Source organism: Dermatophagoides pteronyssinus, unplaced genomic scaffold (assembly GCF_027571235.1).
Source record: "Dermatophagoides pteronyssinus isolate colony J.1.1.1.1 unplaced genomic scaffold, Derpt_VIB-CSIC_2022.12 sq0047, whole genome shotgun sequence".
Taxonomy (NCBI): Eukaryota; Metazoa; Arthropoda; class Arachnida; order Sarcoptiformes; family Pyroglyphidae; genus Dermatophagoides; species Dermatophagoides pteronyssinus.
In genome coordinates, this window is record NW_027461570.1 from 23,974 (window position 1) to 38,975 (window position 15,002).

The 15,002-nt window shown below is 27.2% G+C and overlaps 1 protein-coding gene across 2 annotated transcripts; it reads right to left on the bottom strand.

Moving 5' to 3' along the window:
• Positions 1–1,619: 1,619 nt before the first annotated feature.
• LOC113791153 (thyrotropin-releasing hormone receptor-like) lies at positions 1,620–14,871 on the bottom strand. Of its 2 annotated transcripts, none has more exons than XM_075824080.1 (5): positions 13,883–14,871; positions 5,204–6,027; positions 2,967–3,076; positions 2,630–2,668; positions 1,620–2,552 (listed from the first exon to the last, which is right to left on the bottom strand). In XM_075824080.1, the coding sequence occupies exons 1-5, from the start codon at positions 14,283–14,285 to the stop codon at positions 1,721–1,723; spliced, it is 2,208 nt and encodes a 735-aa protein (XP_075680195.1). In that variant the 5' UTR covers positions 14,286–14,871; the 3' UTR covers positions 1,620–1,720. The 2 variants fall into 2 exon arrangements, with proteins under 2 accessions (XP_075680195.1, XP_075680196.1); XM_075824081.1 differs by lacking the exon at positions 13,883–14,871 and adding an exon at positions 6,617–6,713.
• Positions 14,872–15,002: the final 131 nt, after the last annotated feature.

The window sequence follows — 15,002 nt, forward strand, 5'->3', positions numbered from 1 at the left end:
ATTGTCATTAACGAAATAAACACAGATCTGAATAGATTATTTTGGTTATAAATCTTTGTTTCATCAACAGCACTTAGAATAAATAATTTTTTTCTAAGTTGAAAACAAAAGAAACAGATCAACAATCTTCTTATGAGGAAACAAACAAACAAACGAACATTGAAAATGATTGACTGATCACTGTTGTTGTTGTTCATTGTTCATGGTTTAATTATTTATTTATTTTCAAGTTGTCAAAATGTGAAACAACAACCAGAGACATTCCAGAATTAAAGAATTTTGTTCATCATCTTTTTTTGTTTTTTCCGAAAAAAAGCAACATTACAATCAGACAAAGAATATTCTCCAATGAAAAAGTTTCAATTCCATTCTTTCTTTGTTCTTCGAGTGGAATTGCTATCATTTTTGATTTTTATTTTTTTGGTAATGGAATTTGTAAAGTAGAAAAAAAAACATTTGAAAAATTGAAATTACTGATGATGGTTTGAAAATTGAATTTCAATATCCAATTTTTTCCCACTCTCTCTCTCTCTCTCTCTCTTTGGTTGATCATTCAGTCATTGATTCAGTTCTTGTCGTTCATTCAAAATGAGCAACAAAAAAAAAAAATTATGATGAAACTTTGTGTACCAGAACCGAAACAAAACCAAAAAAATTGATATCCTAAAACATTTATCCTTGATAACTTTTTTTTTGGCTTCTTCTCATTAGCATCCCTTTTCATCTCTTCCTTCAACATTTTTTTTTTAAATAAGATTTTCTGACTTGACTTTTTTTTGTTTCTCACTTGAATGTCACAATGTAATTTATACTATATATAAGAGTGAAGAATTTGTCTTTCGGAAACAACAGTGAAAGAAACAGATGAAAAACGAAAAAAAAAATTTTGTATCGATCCAAAATACTAATAAACGGTTATTATCGATGTTGCCCGTTTCTTTTCTACTTCGCTTTCTTCTTCTTTGCTTTTTTTCTTTGGCTACAAATGACTACTAATGTAAGTCGTTATCATCATCATCATCAATATCATAATTTATTTCTTGTTGTATCGAACAACCAAAAGAAGAAAAAATTCTTATTGATTTGGATTTTTTTTTTTTTTTGTTTGATAGAAAGAAAAGTTCGTTTAATTCGTACATTGCTTTATACTTTGCCTTAATGATTTGTCATCATTGAAACGAATCGAAAATTCTTCTTTTTCTCTTCTACTATTCGATTGTGAACAAATTATTATTAGTTTCTCATAATAAACCTTTGATGATGATTGCTTGTACGGACGACGACGACGACGACAAAATAAATGAAATTCTTTTATTTTTACAAAAAGTATTGCCATCTTTTGGTCGGAATCTAAAAACCCCAAATTGGAATATTCTGTTTTTTTTTTGAATCATGATTACCACCATCTGGTGTTTATTGTTGGAATTTGACCTGAAAAATTAACTAAAAATCCCAAATGTTTCAAATACAAAAAAAAAACAAAATTTATTTATTCATAAAACAGAGAGCACATCAAAGACAAAAAAAAAGAAAATGAAAAAAAAACAAAGAATTTTGTTTATCTGTTTGTACAGTATCAATAATTATTCATTATTCAGAATCATAATGTTATTTTTTTTGTGTGTGTGCGTGTGTATTCAATTAAACCTAATTCCATAATTCGCGAATCAAGAAAGAAAGCAAAACAAAATGAAAATTCAATTTTTTTTTAAAGAAAAATTCAAAATTGATGTTCCGGACATTCCAATTGATGATCATTATCATTATTATTATTATTATTGGATATAGTTTCAGTACGAAAAAATTGTCCATCATGATTATGATCACTATAAACAGCAGCAATACTTGTTATAGTTGTTGTTTTTATTGTTTGTAAATCATCCATCATATTATTATTATTATTATTATTATTCATTGTTTGTGAACCATTTGCAATGGATCTGGATATTATGGATCGTAATGTTTTTGTTGATTGATCATTATCATCATCATTATCATCAAATATCGATGTTGATTGTTGTTGTTGATGATTATCGTATCCAATCAAAATTGTTGGGACATCATCATTATCATTATGTTGATTTTTTATTGATTGATTATTGATCGATGTTGCGGCTGTTGTTTCATCTTGTTTAGATTTTAATTCATTACAAATTGTTACACTAATTGTTGATGAATGTTGTTGTTGTTGTTGTTTAAATTGATTGGATCGATTTGTTTGAAAGTCTAAATTATCACTAGATGGCGGTGATGTTCGTCGAAATTTATTATTATTCGTTGCGGGAAATTCTGATAATTCATTAGGCCCCATTGTGAATGTCATTGATAATGATTCGTTAATTCCACTATCACCCCTACCACCACCACCACCACCAAAATCATGTGCAACAGATTTCATAGCAATACCATGTCTTGCTGTTGTAATACCAGCAGTATAACGATAATTAGCCATATTTGTTGATTGACGTTTTTTTCTTCCACATGTTAACATACGTTTAAATTCACGACGAAATTTCATACTACATGCACTGTATATAATTGGATTGATTGCACTGATTCGGTACAAAAAAATCATTGAAAATAAAAATAAAATTAAGAAAATAAAATCATCAATCGATCAAACACTTACCTATTGACAAAAATCATCGTTTTGGCAAACATCAAATACCTAAATAAATATAATCAAATGAATGTGAAGGGAGTATGAGTGGAAGAGAAAAGTGTTAAATTATCGATATTTTCAGTGATTTTCCTAGATTCCATATAAATAAATTTCAGTGATGTTTCATTCTATGATCGATCAATCAATCAATCGATCGATTGATCGATTTTTTTTCTCACTTATCTAAACAATCAATCTATTTTTAAATTGAATTTCCATGAATCAAATCAAAATTGATGATTCAAGATTTTCAAAATATTTTTAATACTGATTAGCATCATCTTGGGAAGAAAAAAAAACATACCATAATTCCATATATGGTGGAAATGAAAATGAATTATAAACAACCAATGCACGATATGGTAGCCATAATGTTGCAAATACAGCAACAACAACTGCCAACATTTTTACAACCTTGTTTTTTTTATTAAAAAAAAAGAAAAAAGAAAAGAAATTAAAATGAAAAAATTCAATCAATTATCATTGTTTTGTTTGGTGGTTCAATCAATGGAGAGAAAAAAATGATAAAGTATTTGCTTGGGTAAATCGATATTGATTGTGGAAAAAAACTTTTCTTTTTTTTGAAAAGAACTAAAGTAAAGAATTTCTCCTCTGTTTTTCTTGTGAAATTTATCGATTTGATTCGATTTTATCATATATGAAATACATTCGTTCAATACATAGTCTTGAAATATTATTATTATTAGCATCCAATCAAGATAATGATGATTTTTTTTTGTTTTGTTTGATGTCTATCGAATTCTCAGTACACCGAGGAAAGTGCAAAAAAGTGAAAATAATAATAATAATGATGTTTTCATTATTTGTTTGTTTGTTTGTTTGTTCGCAAGGTGTATGTTTGAATGTTTGAAGGAAATTTATTCATTTGACGATGATGATGATAGTGTGATATAAAAAAATATGAAAGGAATTCTGTCAATGTCAGTCATATCATATTTTGTTTCCTCCTTCTTCTTCTTCTTCTTCTCGCTTTATATTGATTCAATTTATATTTCCATTTGATTTGTATATAATGGCATATATATATTCTCTACAAAAATCAACATATCAACATCATCTCATCATATGATAAAGATGATGGTTAAAAGATTATTTTCTTTTCATCATTTTTTTTCATCATCATCATCCTCATCCTACAAAAAAAAATAGCATATACATTAGAAATTGGTAAAAATCGATTGATTCAATAGGAAATTCTTTGCAATTTTTTTATTGTAAACAACATTCATTCATTCATTCATTCATTCAATCCATTTCCATTTTAATATTTGTTTATTTCATTTCATAGTAATAATATTGTGAAAAAGAGGAATCAGACTATAAAAAAGTTAAATTTTCAAGTGTAGAATGCAAACAACAAACACACATGAATGCTGATTGAAAGCGAAAAAAGAGTTACTTTTGAAATCTGGAAAGATGAAAAAGTGAGAAAATCTTCAAGAAAGCAAACAGCAAAGAAAAAAAAAATTCCATAATGATAAAAAGATGTAACGGAAAATTCAATTTTTTTCGCTCTCTTGTTTGAATAAGGGATTTTCCGTCGAAAAAAAGAAGTTGAATTGAAAGAAACAGATTTGTAATCATAACCTGTAGTGTAGTATAGGACATATCGAAAATCGAATATCGTTATAAAATGATAACCAAATAATAACCAAATATTGAATCAGTAGGAAGAAATATTTTTTTTCAGTGAAAAAATAATAAGGTCGATGCTGATCAAATGTACGCTATTTTTATTTCCTCTGAATTCTGAATTTTGATTTTTGATTTTGTCGATTTTTTTCTTTTGATGATCGCGGAAAAAAACCATCTCGATAGAAAAAAAAACGGAAAAATTTCAAAATGATGAATGTGTGTGTGTGTGTGTTATGCGATCAGCGAAAGAAAAAATTCACTCATAAGCATCATCAAATTTCCAAAATCTTTGAATATTTTTTTTTTTCGTTCAACATAAAAAAAAGATAACATTGAACATTGATTCTGTCAAATGAAAATAAATAAACTATACACTAGACATTATCATTTTCAAATTGTTTATGTGTCCGAACCAGTCAGTAAAAAAAGAAAAAAAGAAAACATGATTTATTTACACTCGATACGTTTCATATTTTGTTTGTTGCACGATATCAACAACGTCGAAAAAATGTCCAGAGTAAGATAAAATAAAAAAAAAGTTGGAAATTTCCAATTTTTTCTCTCGTTTGATGAAATAAAAATGCAGGAATATTCTGGGTTCCAGTGTTTTTCGAAATATTTCCTGATGATTGTATTTCTGGAATTTTCTCCATTCATTCAAAAAAAATTCATTCATGAACAGGAGGTACAAATTTGTTTAAATGAATGAATATTTTGTTGTTGTTGTTGATGAAAATTATCAAAGCAATCAATTTGCTGTGTTTTTTCTGGTGTTAAATTAAATTTTTTTTTTTGGCCTCTTCAATTCAATTTAAATGCAAATATTTTTTGCTGGGCAAAATTGGTTTATTTTTATCAAATGAAAATTGAATGAACATGACTTACTTGTACACGAGATGAATCATGTGATGATGAACTTTTTTTACTATTTGCACCAATCATCATTGTTGTTGTTGTTGTTGTATTATGATGATGATTTATCGATTGATTCAATTGATTGGAATTTGATGGTGATTCTTGTTGTTGTTGTTGTTGTTGTTTTGTGGTAGTTGTAGACGGAATTTGTTGTTGTTGTTGTTGTTGATTATGAACATTAGACATTGGTGTTGATACTGTATTTGTTGTTTTTGTTGAAATAATCATATCATTACTATGATATAAAATACGTGCAATTAATGCATATAATATACATGATATTAATAATGGAAGTAAATAAAATAGAACAATATCCGTAAGATAATATCCTTTATAAAATTCACGATTTAATTTAAATTTGCATGTATAAACTTCTTGATCAATCCAAAGATAATGTATACGTTCGGTTTTAGTTAAAAATAACCATGGTGCACAATATGTTGTTGCAAACATCCAAACATACATTATAATACGTTTTGCACGTCTGACTGTACATAATTTATGTGCTAACATTGGATGACAAATAGCAATATAACGTTCAACAGTAAATGCTGCAATCGATAATGATGATGCATTAATACCTAAATATTGTAAAAATATGAATAATGCACAACCAAATGGTCCCCAAATCCAACGATCACCCAATAAATAATATGATATTATTTCATTTGGTACTGATGCTAATAATACCATTGTATCAGCTAATGCTAAACTAACTAAATAACAATTTGTTGGTGTACGCATTGAACGGCTACGTAATACAACAATAACCACCATAACATTACCAAGTACACCTAAACAAATTGAATGAAATTTATATCAAAATATTAAATATAAAAAAAACAAAAGAAAAGTAGAAAGAATTATTAGATTAAACGGTATCCGGAAGGCAAAAAAACCAAAAAAACAAAACAAAACAAAACAAAATTTTTCTGTTTAAATTCAATCATCACATATTGTGTTGTGTGTGTGTGTCATAATCATAGAGGGAAAAAAAGTGATACAATTTTTTATCAAAAAAAGTTTCAAAGAACAAAACAAAAAAACCTAAACTAAAACTGTTTATTATCAAGTGAAAAGAATAAAAAATAAAAAATAAATTCCAAAGAATAAAATAAATTTTCCATCACTCAATATTATTCCAACCCTAAGGGTGAAAGAAAGCAAAAAAATGAAAAAAATGAAAAAATCTTTTGATCTGATTTACTAACTTAACACTATTTTAGCAAACAACAAGGGAAAAAATATAAAGAATATCGAAAGAATTTATGAAATGTGAAAAAAAATGAGAAATAGCCAAAGACAAACATCATTTTTATTTTCACATAAGAACCGAAGAAGAAGAAAAATTCAAATTCAAATTGAATGTTGATATACACACACAGCTGCTACTGTTGGTTACCCAGCAACAATGATGATGATAATGATGGTGGTGGTGGTGGAGATATTTTCAAAAGAAGAAGGAAGGAAAAGAATATTTTTTTTTCAATTCTTTTCTACATTGTTTATAAAAGAAATCTTTAACAACAACAACAACAAGCAGAATTTACAGAGAATCAGCTGTTTCTTTATTTTTTTTACGCTTTCTCGCTGTTATCTTGAGAAGAAAAAATGCAAAACAAAATCTAAACACTGAGAGAGAAAGTAATACTCAAAATGTCAAAAAAAAAGAAAAAAGAAAAAAAAGATTTCATTTCAAAGAATAACAATGACAACAACAAGCCAAGAAAAAAACAGGAAAAATTAGAAATTCAATACGACCAACCAAACCAAAACAAACCAGCTACTTGAACGCGAATAGAATTGAAATAATGATAAACAAAGAAAAAGAACTGATCGATAACAAATTATAATAAAGTTTTTTCTCTTTCACTTGAATCAACTGTATTTAACCTGTTTATTTTTTTTCTCATTGAAAAGTTGAAGATGTTCATTGACAAACATGAAAACCTACAATGTTAAAAACAATAAACATATCAATATTACAACATCATTTAAAAATGATTTCAAGTGCGGAAAACAGAGAGAAAAATGTAGGAAAAAAAACACTACAGATGTTCAAAAATATTCTGAATTTATATTCAAAATTGAAAATTCAATTCATTTCTAATTTCATATTCGATCGATTTTTTTTTGTTGCTTTGTTTGCTGAATTCTGACGTTCAGAATTTTAAAATAACGAGAGAGAGTGAAAGGGTTACATTTTTTTAGGGTGAACAAGAAAAGCACAATGGTTAAAATGGCCTACGCTTTGATAATGTTATGCAAAAAAAATCTTTTAAAAAAAATTTAAATTCCATTTGATGAATGATATTGATTTTTTGAAACGAAAAAAATATCAAATGTAATGGGGAAAACAAAAACAAAAAAAGTGATAAATTGCATTTTTGATTTTTTGATGTTTTGATGTTTTAATGATAAAAAAATAAAGACTTTTGAAACTTTTAAATCAATCAATAATTGAAATGTTATAACAATGAAAACAATAATAGAATGTGAAAATTGCAAACAATTTGCAAACGGGAAAAAACAAAAAAATATTGATTTTCTCTTGAAAAAATCAAATGTAATGCTATATATCAGGGGTGGCCAAGCTCACCCTCCTCACCCTCGATTTTTGAATTATAGAAGTGTGGCTCGCGAGCCACATGCGGCTCGCGAGCCGCAGTTTGGCCAGCTCTGCTATATATCCATAAGTCCACCTATATTCACCTACATAAATTCTTATTTATTCATTCATTCATTCATTCAGTGAACTGAATTTCCGATGCACACACACACACACGAATAATGACAAATAAGTAAGAAGAATCATCACCTTTTTTTCAAAATGAAACAAAACCAGAACCAAAGTAAAATTCTGTAGTCGTGATTATTTTTTTTGTTAATAATTATTTCGTTCACTACACTACACTATCATTATTATTATCATTATTCTGATAACATTTCCAAATAATAATAATAATAATAAATTTTCATTCGATGAAAGAAGTTTCCCTTTGCTTTATTTTACTTTTGGTTTCTTTTCGTTTCTTTTTGATTCTTTTATCAAGAACGAAATGCTGGTGCGTTTGTTTTTCTGCTATCCGTATCCGAGAGAGAGAGAGAGAGAGAAAATGTCCCATTTCTATTCTGACTTCTATGGAAAATCCCTTTTAAAAAAAATGTTATATCCACACCCAAACATAATGAACATTTCTTGCTGTTGTTTAACACCGAATCATGACATCATAATTATCAAATTATCAATTGGTACCAAAGGACACAAACAGACACGTTTCAAATATCAATACTATATTATTATTATCCATTGGTGCTGATGAATGGGAAAAAAGAGGGCAATAAAAATAACTTTTGGCTGCAATCCTTTCATCTAAAAAAAAATTGCTTTTGATGATGATGATTATGGGCTGAAAAAAAATTCTTCAATTTAATGATGATAATTTGTGTTAGACAAAAACAACAACAACAACAACAACACTGGAATCATTTAATTGATTTACAAATGAAATTCTTATCAGATTCAGTGTTGATGGTTGTTGATGATAATTTTACATTGACATTCTGTCTTTTTTGATTGTCAATTTTTTTTTTGTCAATGATGTTTTGGAAACAACAGCAAAATGAGATGCTCAAAAGTTTTTTTTTATATAGACGTTAATGGCCAAAATCAGAAAAACCCAAAGGGCCAAACAATAATCAAAAAAAAAAAAATTTAATCACCTGAACGTGTGTGGGTGTTTCTTATTATTATGATGATGAATGTTATCGCGGAATCAACACACAAATCCATATCATAAACCATCATCGATTATTTGTCGTTTCAGAAAAAAAAAAATAAATAAATAAAATAAAATGATAACCGATGATAAGAATTTCATATATGAATTGGAAAGAAGAAAATTAAATTTTCTTCTTTGATCGAATCAATTTAGGCAATGTCAATTTTGCTATCAATTGGAATTTGTTGTGTGTGTGACTTTGGTGTGATGAATCTTTATGTTCATTCACATTTTTGTCATGTTCAACTTTTTATTTTTCAATTTTCGGGACCGGTTATATAAACAAATAATTGAATATGTTGGCATTGGGAAAAATCCAGAACCAAAAAATTCAAATATATCGATTATCATGATCAATCGATCGATCGATTTGTTTTTTTTTCGAAAATTTTGATTATGAAACAGAGTAGTAGCCCATTGAACACATTATGATTGTTTTTTTCCCCGAATTTTTTTCAGTTATGCGAGTCAGTGAGAGAGAGAGAGAGAGAGAGAGAGAGATTGGTTGATTATTCAATTTTTATTGAGTGAATTTTGCAACACACAAAAAAAATTGATTTTTTTGTTTCTCAAGAAAAATATGATGAAAAAAATGAAAATTCAATTTACCAAGAAAAAAAATTTCATCTTTTTTTTCTGATATTTAGTTTGAAGCGTTTAAAATGAATTTTCACTTCAAAAAAAAAAATAAAAAATTGAAATATCTTATTATCATCGATGATGATGATGATGGAAATGAAAAATATGATTTGAATTTGAAACTTTTTTCGCAATTTTTTATGGGAGCGAAAAAGTGGAAAATGTATCATCATTATGAATGCAAAAAGAATGTGTTTTTGCATTCAACGTCTTTGCTAGAAAGCATCTTTTTCAACATAGAATAAGTCTTATATGGTGAAAAAATCTTTTTTTCCCCCAATCTCAATTGATTATTATCAAACATTTTTCTTCTTCTTCTGATATCGAACACAAGAAATGTTTCCGTTTCTCTCTCTCTCTCTCTCTTTTTTCAATTGAAAATTTTTTGTTGAAAATTAAATTTCCCGGAAATTTCCTGTTGGCTGTAGATCAACCCTGCGGTAAACGATTATAGCCGATAAATCACCGGAAATTACTAGCAAAATAATAAAAATAATAATAATAATAATAATCGGATATTTTAATCGTCAAATAATCATTATTATTGATTTTTTCATTCATTCATTCACTTTAAAAATGTTAATGTTCAATCTGAATTTAAATATTACACACAAGAGGAATGGCATTATCATTATTGCTGTTATTATCTTTTCATTCGTTTCGTTTCAAGTCTGATTTTGAATTTGTTTTGCTATTTTTTGCATCGTTGCGATAATAGAAAAAACACAAAAATAAATATCATTAAATTTTCTTTCATTTGGCTTGTTGAATTTGATTTTTTTTTTTTTTTTCGTTTTCGTTTCGTTTATGGGAAGAGATTGAATTTCCGATTCGAAAATTTTCCGAATTGAAAAAAAAATCTTAATGCCTGCCAAAAAATGCTTTGTTTTGTTTTATTTTTTCTGATCGACTCGAATTCAATGATGAAAAATCCAAAGAAAAGAAAAAACAAAACAAAAGTCATCATTTTAATTTTCGGTTCAAACAGAATTTCGGTTTCAAGAATGAAAACAAAAAACGATTCAAAAGATTTGGTTTTTAGTGTGTCGGCATACCAAGAGCAAACAAACCATAAACAAAAACGAAAAAATCTCTAAATCTAAATATAACATATTTTTTGGGTATTTTAATTAAGCTCATCTTTCATTCTCTCTCTCTCTCTCTCTCTCTCACCCTCACACTTAGACGATACGGGCGCTATAAAAAAAAGCAATCCAAAATAATTAGACCTAAAATGTTGTTTTTCTGTTGTTCTCAAGACAGAGAAAAAACAAATTGTGATAATAAATTAATTGAAGAAAGAAAAAAAAACTCATTCATATAAATGTTACGAAACCAAGAAAATGGAAAGAAATTTATTATATCAAATCATATTAGAGACAGAATGTTTTTTCGTTTTTTTCTTGGAACCGAAAAAAAAACAATTCATGGCTATACAATGCGAAAACAACAACAACAACAGTAACAACGATGACCAATAAAGTAACCAGAAAAACAAACTTGAATGAATGGGAAAAAAAAGAAATATTTTACCAAATGGTTTTATTTTTTTTTATCAAACCCAGAAAAAAAGAGCTTCATTTTACATTGTATCGGTATGGGAGAATGTATATTTTTGGATCGGTTATTATAATCATTATTAGTTGGTTTTTTTTTCTGGTGGGGAACCAAAATTATTATCATTTATTAAGCTAAATCGAATCGATTGAAAGAAAAAGAAAGAAAATATTCTGGGTTTCGATAACAACTGCAGTGTACAACCAGAATAAGAATTATTATTATTGTTGTTTGTACTGTGGGTTTTTTCTTTGGCTGGGTTTTGATGGTTATTTTCAATTTTCTTTTTCCTTTTTTTTCTCATTCTTTCTCACATTCGAAATGTCATTTTTTTCCAAATATCAATATTGTATTTTTTTGTTGGTTCAATTCCTTTGTGTATGTTGTATGTTTGCTTGCTTCGATTGTTGACTAATAATTTATAATGGATCATTAATGAATGATCATCATCATCATCATTTAGATCTTTTTTTTTGTTGTTGTTGTAAACATAGATCGATGAACCATAAAAAAGTTTAAACAAAACAAAACAAATAGGGAAAACAGAATTTTTGGAAAATTTCAAAAAATTTGAATATTTTTGTTTGTCAAATAATACTGAATGGCAGAAGAAAAAATTGAATAAATAACTGAATAAACAACCGAAAACATTTTTTGAATTCAAAAATTGAATTCATTTTTTTAAAAAGAAATAGGAGAAAAGAGAAATATACAATAGGCAAATTATATATGGATCAAAATTTTTTCTTTCTGGTTAATGGTCATCATCATTATATTCTTGTTTCTTTTGTTTCAATGATATAATAATGTCGTTATTCAAATGCATATATTTCACTCAAACAGAATGTTTGCTACTTTTTTTTTCAATTATTTCTCAAATCCTCATCATCATTGAACAAATTATTCAGTCAAATGAGAGAGAAAAACAGAATGGTGTTTCAAAGCGTTTGTGAGTGAGAAAAGTCAATTGATTGAATGAATGAATGAATGAAACCGAATAAATCATCATTGAGAATATCAATTCGAAAAATAATAAACTTGACTAAACTAAAGTTATTTAGATGATGATGTAATATGTTTGAGCTAAATAAAATCACAAAAAAACCAATTTATCCAAAGAATATTGACAAAATCATCAATAAATCTTAATATGATGGTGATTATCATATGATTAATATGATCTTGCAGTGCTTGCAATATATATATGGGTATAGGAATTAAGAGGAAAAATAAATAAATAAAAATAAAGAATTGTTAAATGAAGCTGAATAATGTCAACAAAATTAATCGATTAAATCAAAAAGCAAAAGCAAAAGAAATGCAAAATCGCATTGAAAAATGAACGAAAAGATTTGTAATGCGAGAAAAAAATCAATTTATTTTTTCTGCCACACAAAATCACTATCACACTGGATTGTATCATCATTCAATGGCTAAAATAACAATGTTTTTGTGCCTAAATAAGCGATCATTTGATCTATTGAAAGGAAGAAAACAAAATTTCATCATTCTATCCTATCCAATGTTAATTGATTTATTTTTTTTCATTATAAAATTAAATTCAGTTTTTATCATCATCACCAGTATTATGAGATTTTTTCCCAAATTTTAAACCAAACAAAAAAAATAAACATTGCATAATCATTTTGGTTGGTTGGTTGGTTGATAAAAAACCGATTAAAATAACATCTCTCTACCACAAAATATTAAAAAAATGGAATTTCAAATTCCTGAAAAAATGAAAAAATTTAAATTAAAAAATATCTTTCAGATATACAAAAAACGATGATGATTTTAATGATTCTTGTTTTCATATTATTCTTTCATTCACACTGTGTGTGTTTGTGTATGTATTTCGTCAATTAGCTTGGTTGGTTGTTTTTTGGCTTGATTTTAGCATGTTTACAAAATACAAACAAAATATCATAAATCGAGTGGATAGATTTTGTTGTTATTGTCAAAATTAAAAAATTTTCCCCATTCATTCATTCCCCATTCATCTGATATTTTTTCGGTGCAGAATGATGATGATGATGATGACAGAATTTCATTCATTCTGTTCCATGAAAAAACCACTCATTCCACTTGAACAAAAACAAAAATTATTTAATGATGATCCAACCCCACCATTATTATCATGGCCATCATAATCATCATCATTATCATTGACATAACTATGAAATTCTTCTTCTGGATTTTCACTTTGCTTTGATTTTTTTTTCAAGAGCTAGAAAATCATTTCTTCCCAGTACAAACTTTGAAGATGCATGTTCTCTCTCTTTCCTATATATATTATGAATATATAAAGAGATTGACGATTATAATTCATGATTTTTCACTGTTGTTGTTGTTGCTGTATTTGTCGTCATTTTAAATTCATTTTTTATGATGATCATATAATAATATTAAATAATGGGAAAGAGAGAGAGAGAGGTATAAATTATGGATAATAATAATAATGATTTTCGTCTCAGTGTGTGTGTGTATGTTATTAATATTATTCAAACAAGCAAACAAACAAAAGAAAAGGTATTTGTAAAAGGCTTATATGCAGTTTGTTTTTGTTTTGAAAATTTATGTTCTATATGTATTTGTATTTGAAAGAAAAAATCTTGTGTAACTTTGATTGAATGATGAGTTTGGTGTTGATGATCAATAAATATTTACATACCAACTATAAATATGATACCCTGAAATAATGTACCAATCATTTGATATGATAATGAATAATATTGTGGTATTTTCCATTTATCTAAATTTTTTATCGATATTTGTTCATTTTGATTTGCTGTTGTTGTTGTTGATGATGATGCCATTGCAATCGTTGGATCATTATTATTATTATGATAAATATCCTGCCATAATGTTTCAATAAGATCATTATTAGGATTATTATCGTTAAATGATGAAATTGTTGTTGTTGTTGTTGCTGTTGGTAATGATGATGATGTTAAATTCCAATTGGTAAAATTATCCCAAAATAAATTTCCATTATCAATTATATCATCGATTATATTAATATCGGTTGATAATGGAAATGATAATGGTGATGATGATGATGAATAATAATCCATATTTGATCGTCGTCGTTGTTGTTGTTTTTTTCATAGGAAACGATTGATTTTTTCTTCGTATTAATGGCTGATAATCATTTCATGACGAAATTCTTTTTATTGTTTGCGATAAAACACAAACATCCACCAAACACACGCACACACACACAAACACAATCCAAGAATTGGTCAACATCGTAACAACATTAATAGCGATGGAGGAGAAAAAGAAATTTTAAATAGTTTCTTTTCTTCTTCAAAATTCTAGTCACATTTTTGTTTTGTTTTTTTTCGGTTGCTGAAAATGTTGAAAATACACTGTAAAATTACATTGATTTTTTTGTTGTTGTTTTAATGTCCATCAATTTGTGAAAAAGGCTTTTCGAAGAAAATTTAAACGTTGAGAAAAAAAATGATAATGTATATTTACAGCAGACAAACACCGATATTCTGTGAAAAAAAGCGAATGAATCTTTCAATTGCAGACAATTGTTTTTTTTTGTTTTTTCGGTGTAAATCAGAAAGTGTAGAATAATTTTTCAACAAAAAAAAATGTCGATGTTTTTTATCGTCTCGATGCTTCTCCGTGTGAATTCAGAATTTCGAATGTTTTGATTTCGAATGTTTGTTTTTTCTCTCTCTCTATCTCTATCTCTTTTTCACAGACATGCGCACTTTTGTATACTTTCAATACAAAAAGAATCATCATTCGATTCGAAATGATTCTGCGTATTGATT

Excerpts from the sequence above, each read along its gene's own strand:
- LOC113791153 (XM_075824080.1), bottom strand. The coding sequence starts at position 14,285 with ATGGATTATTATTCATCATCATCATCACCATTATCATTTCCATTATCA. Across the intron at positions 2,669-2,966 it reads CCACCATATATGGAATTATG|GTATTTGATGTTTGCCAAAA; the intron begins GTATGTTTTTTT and ends ATATTTATTTAG. Across the intron at positions 2,553-2,629 it reads ACGATGATTTTTGTCAATAG|TGCAATCAATCCAATTATAT; the intron begins GTAAGTGTTTGA and ends GTACCGAATCAG.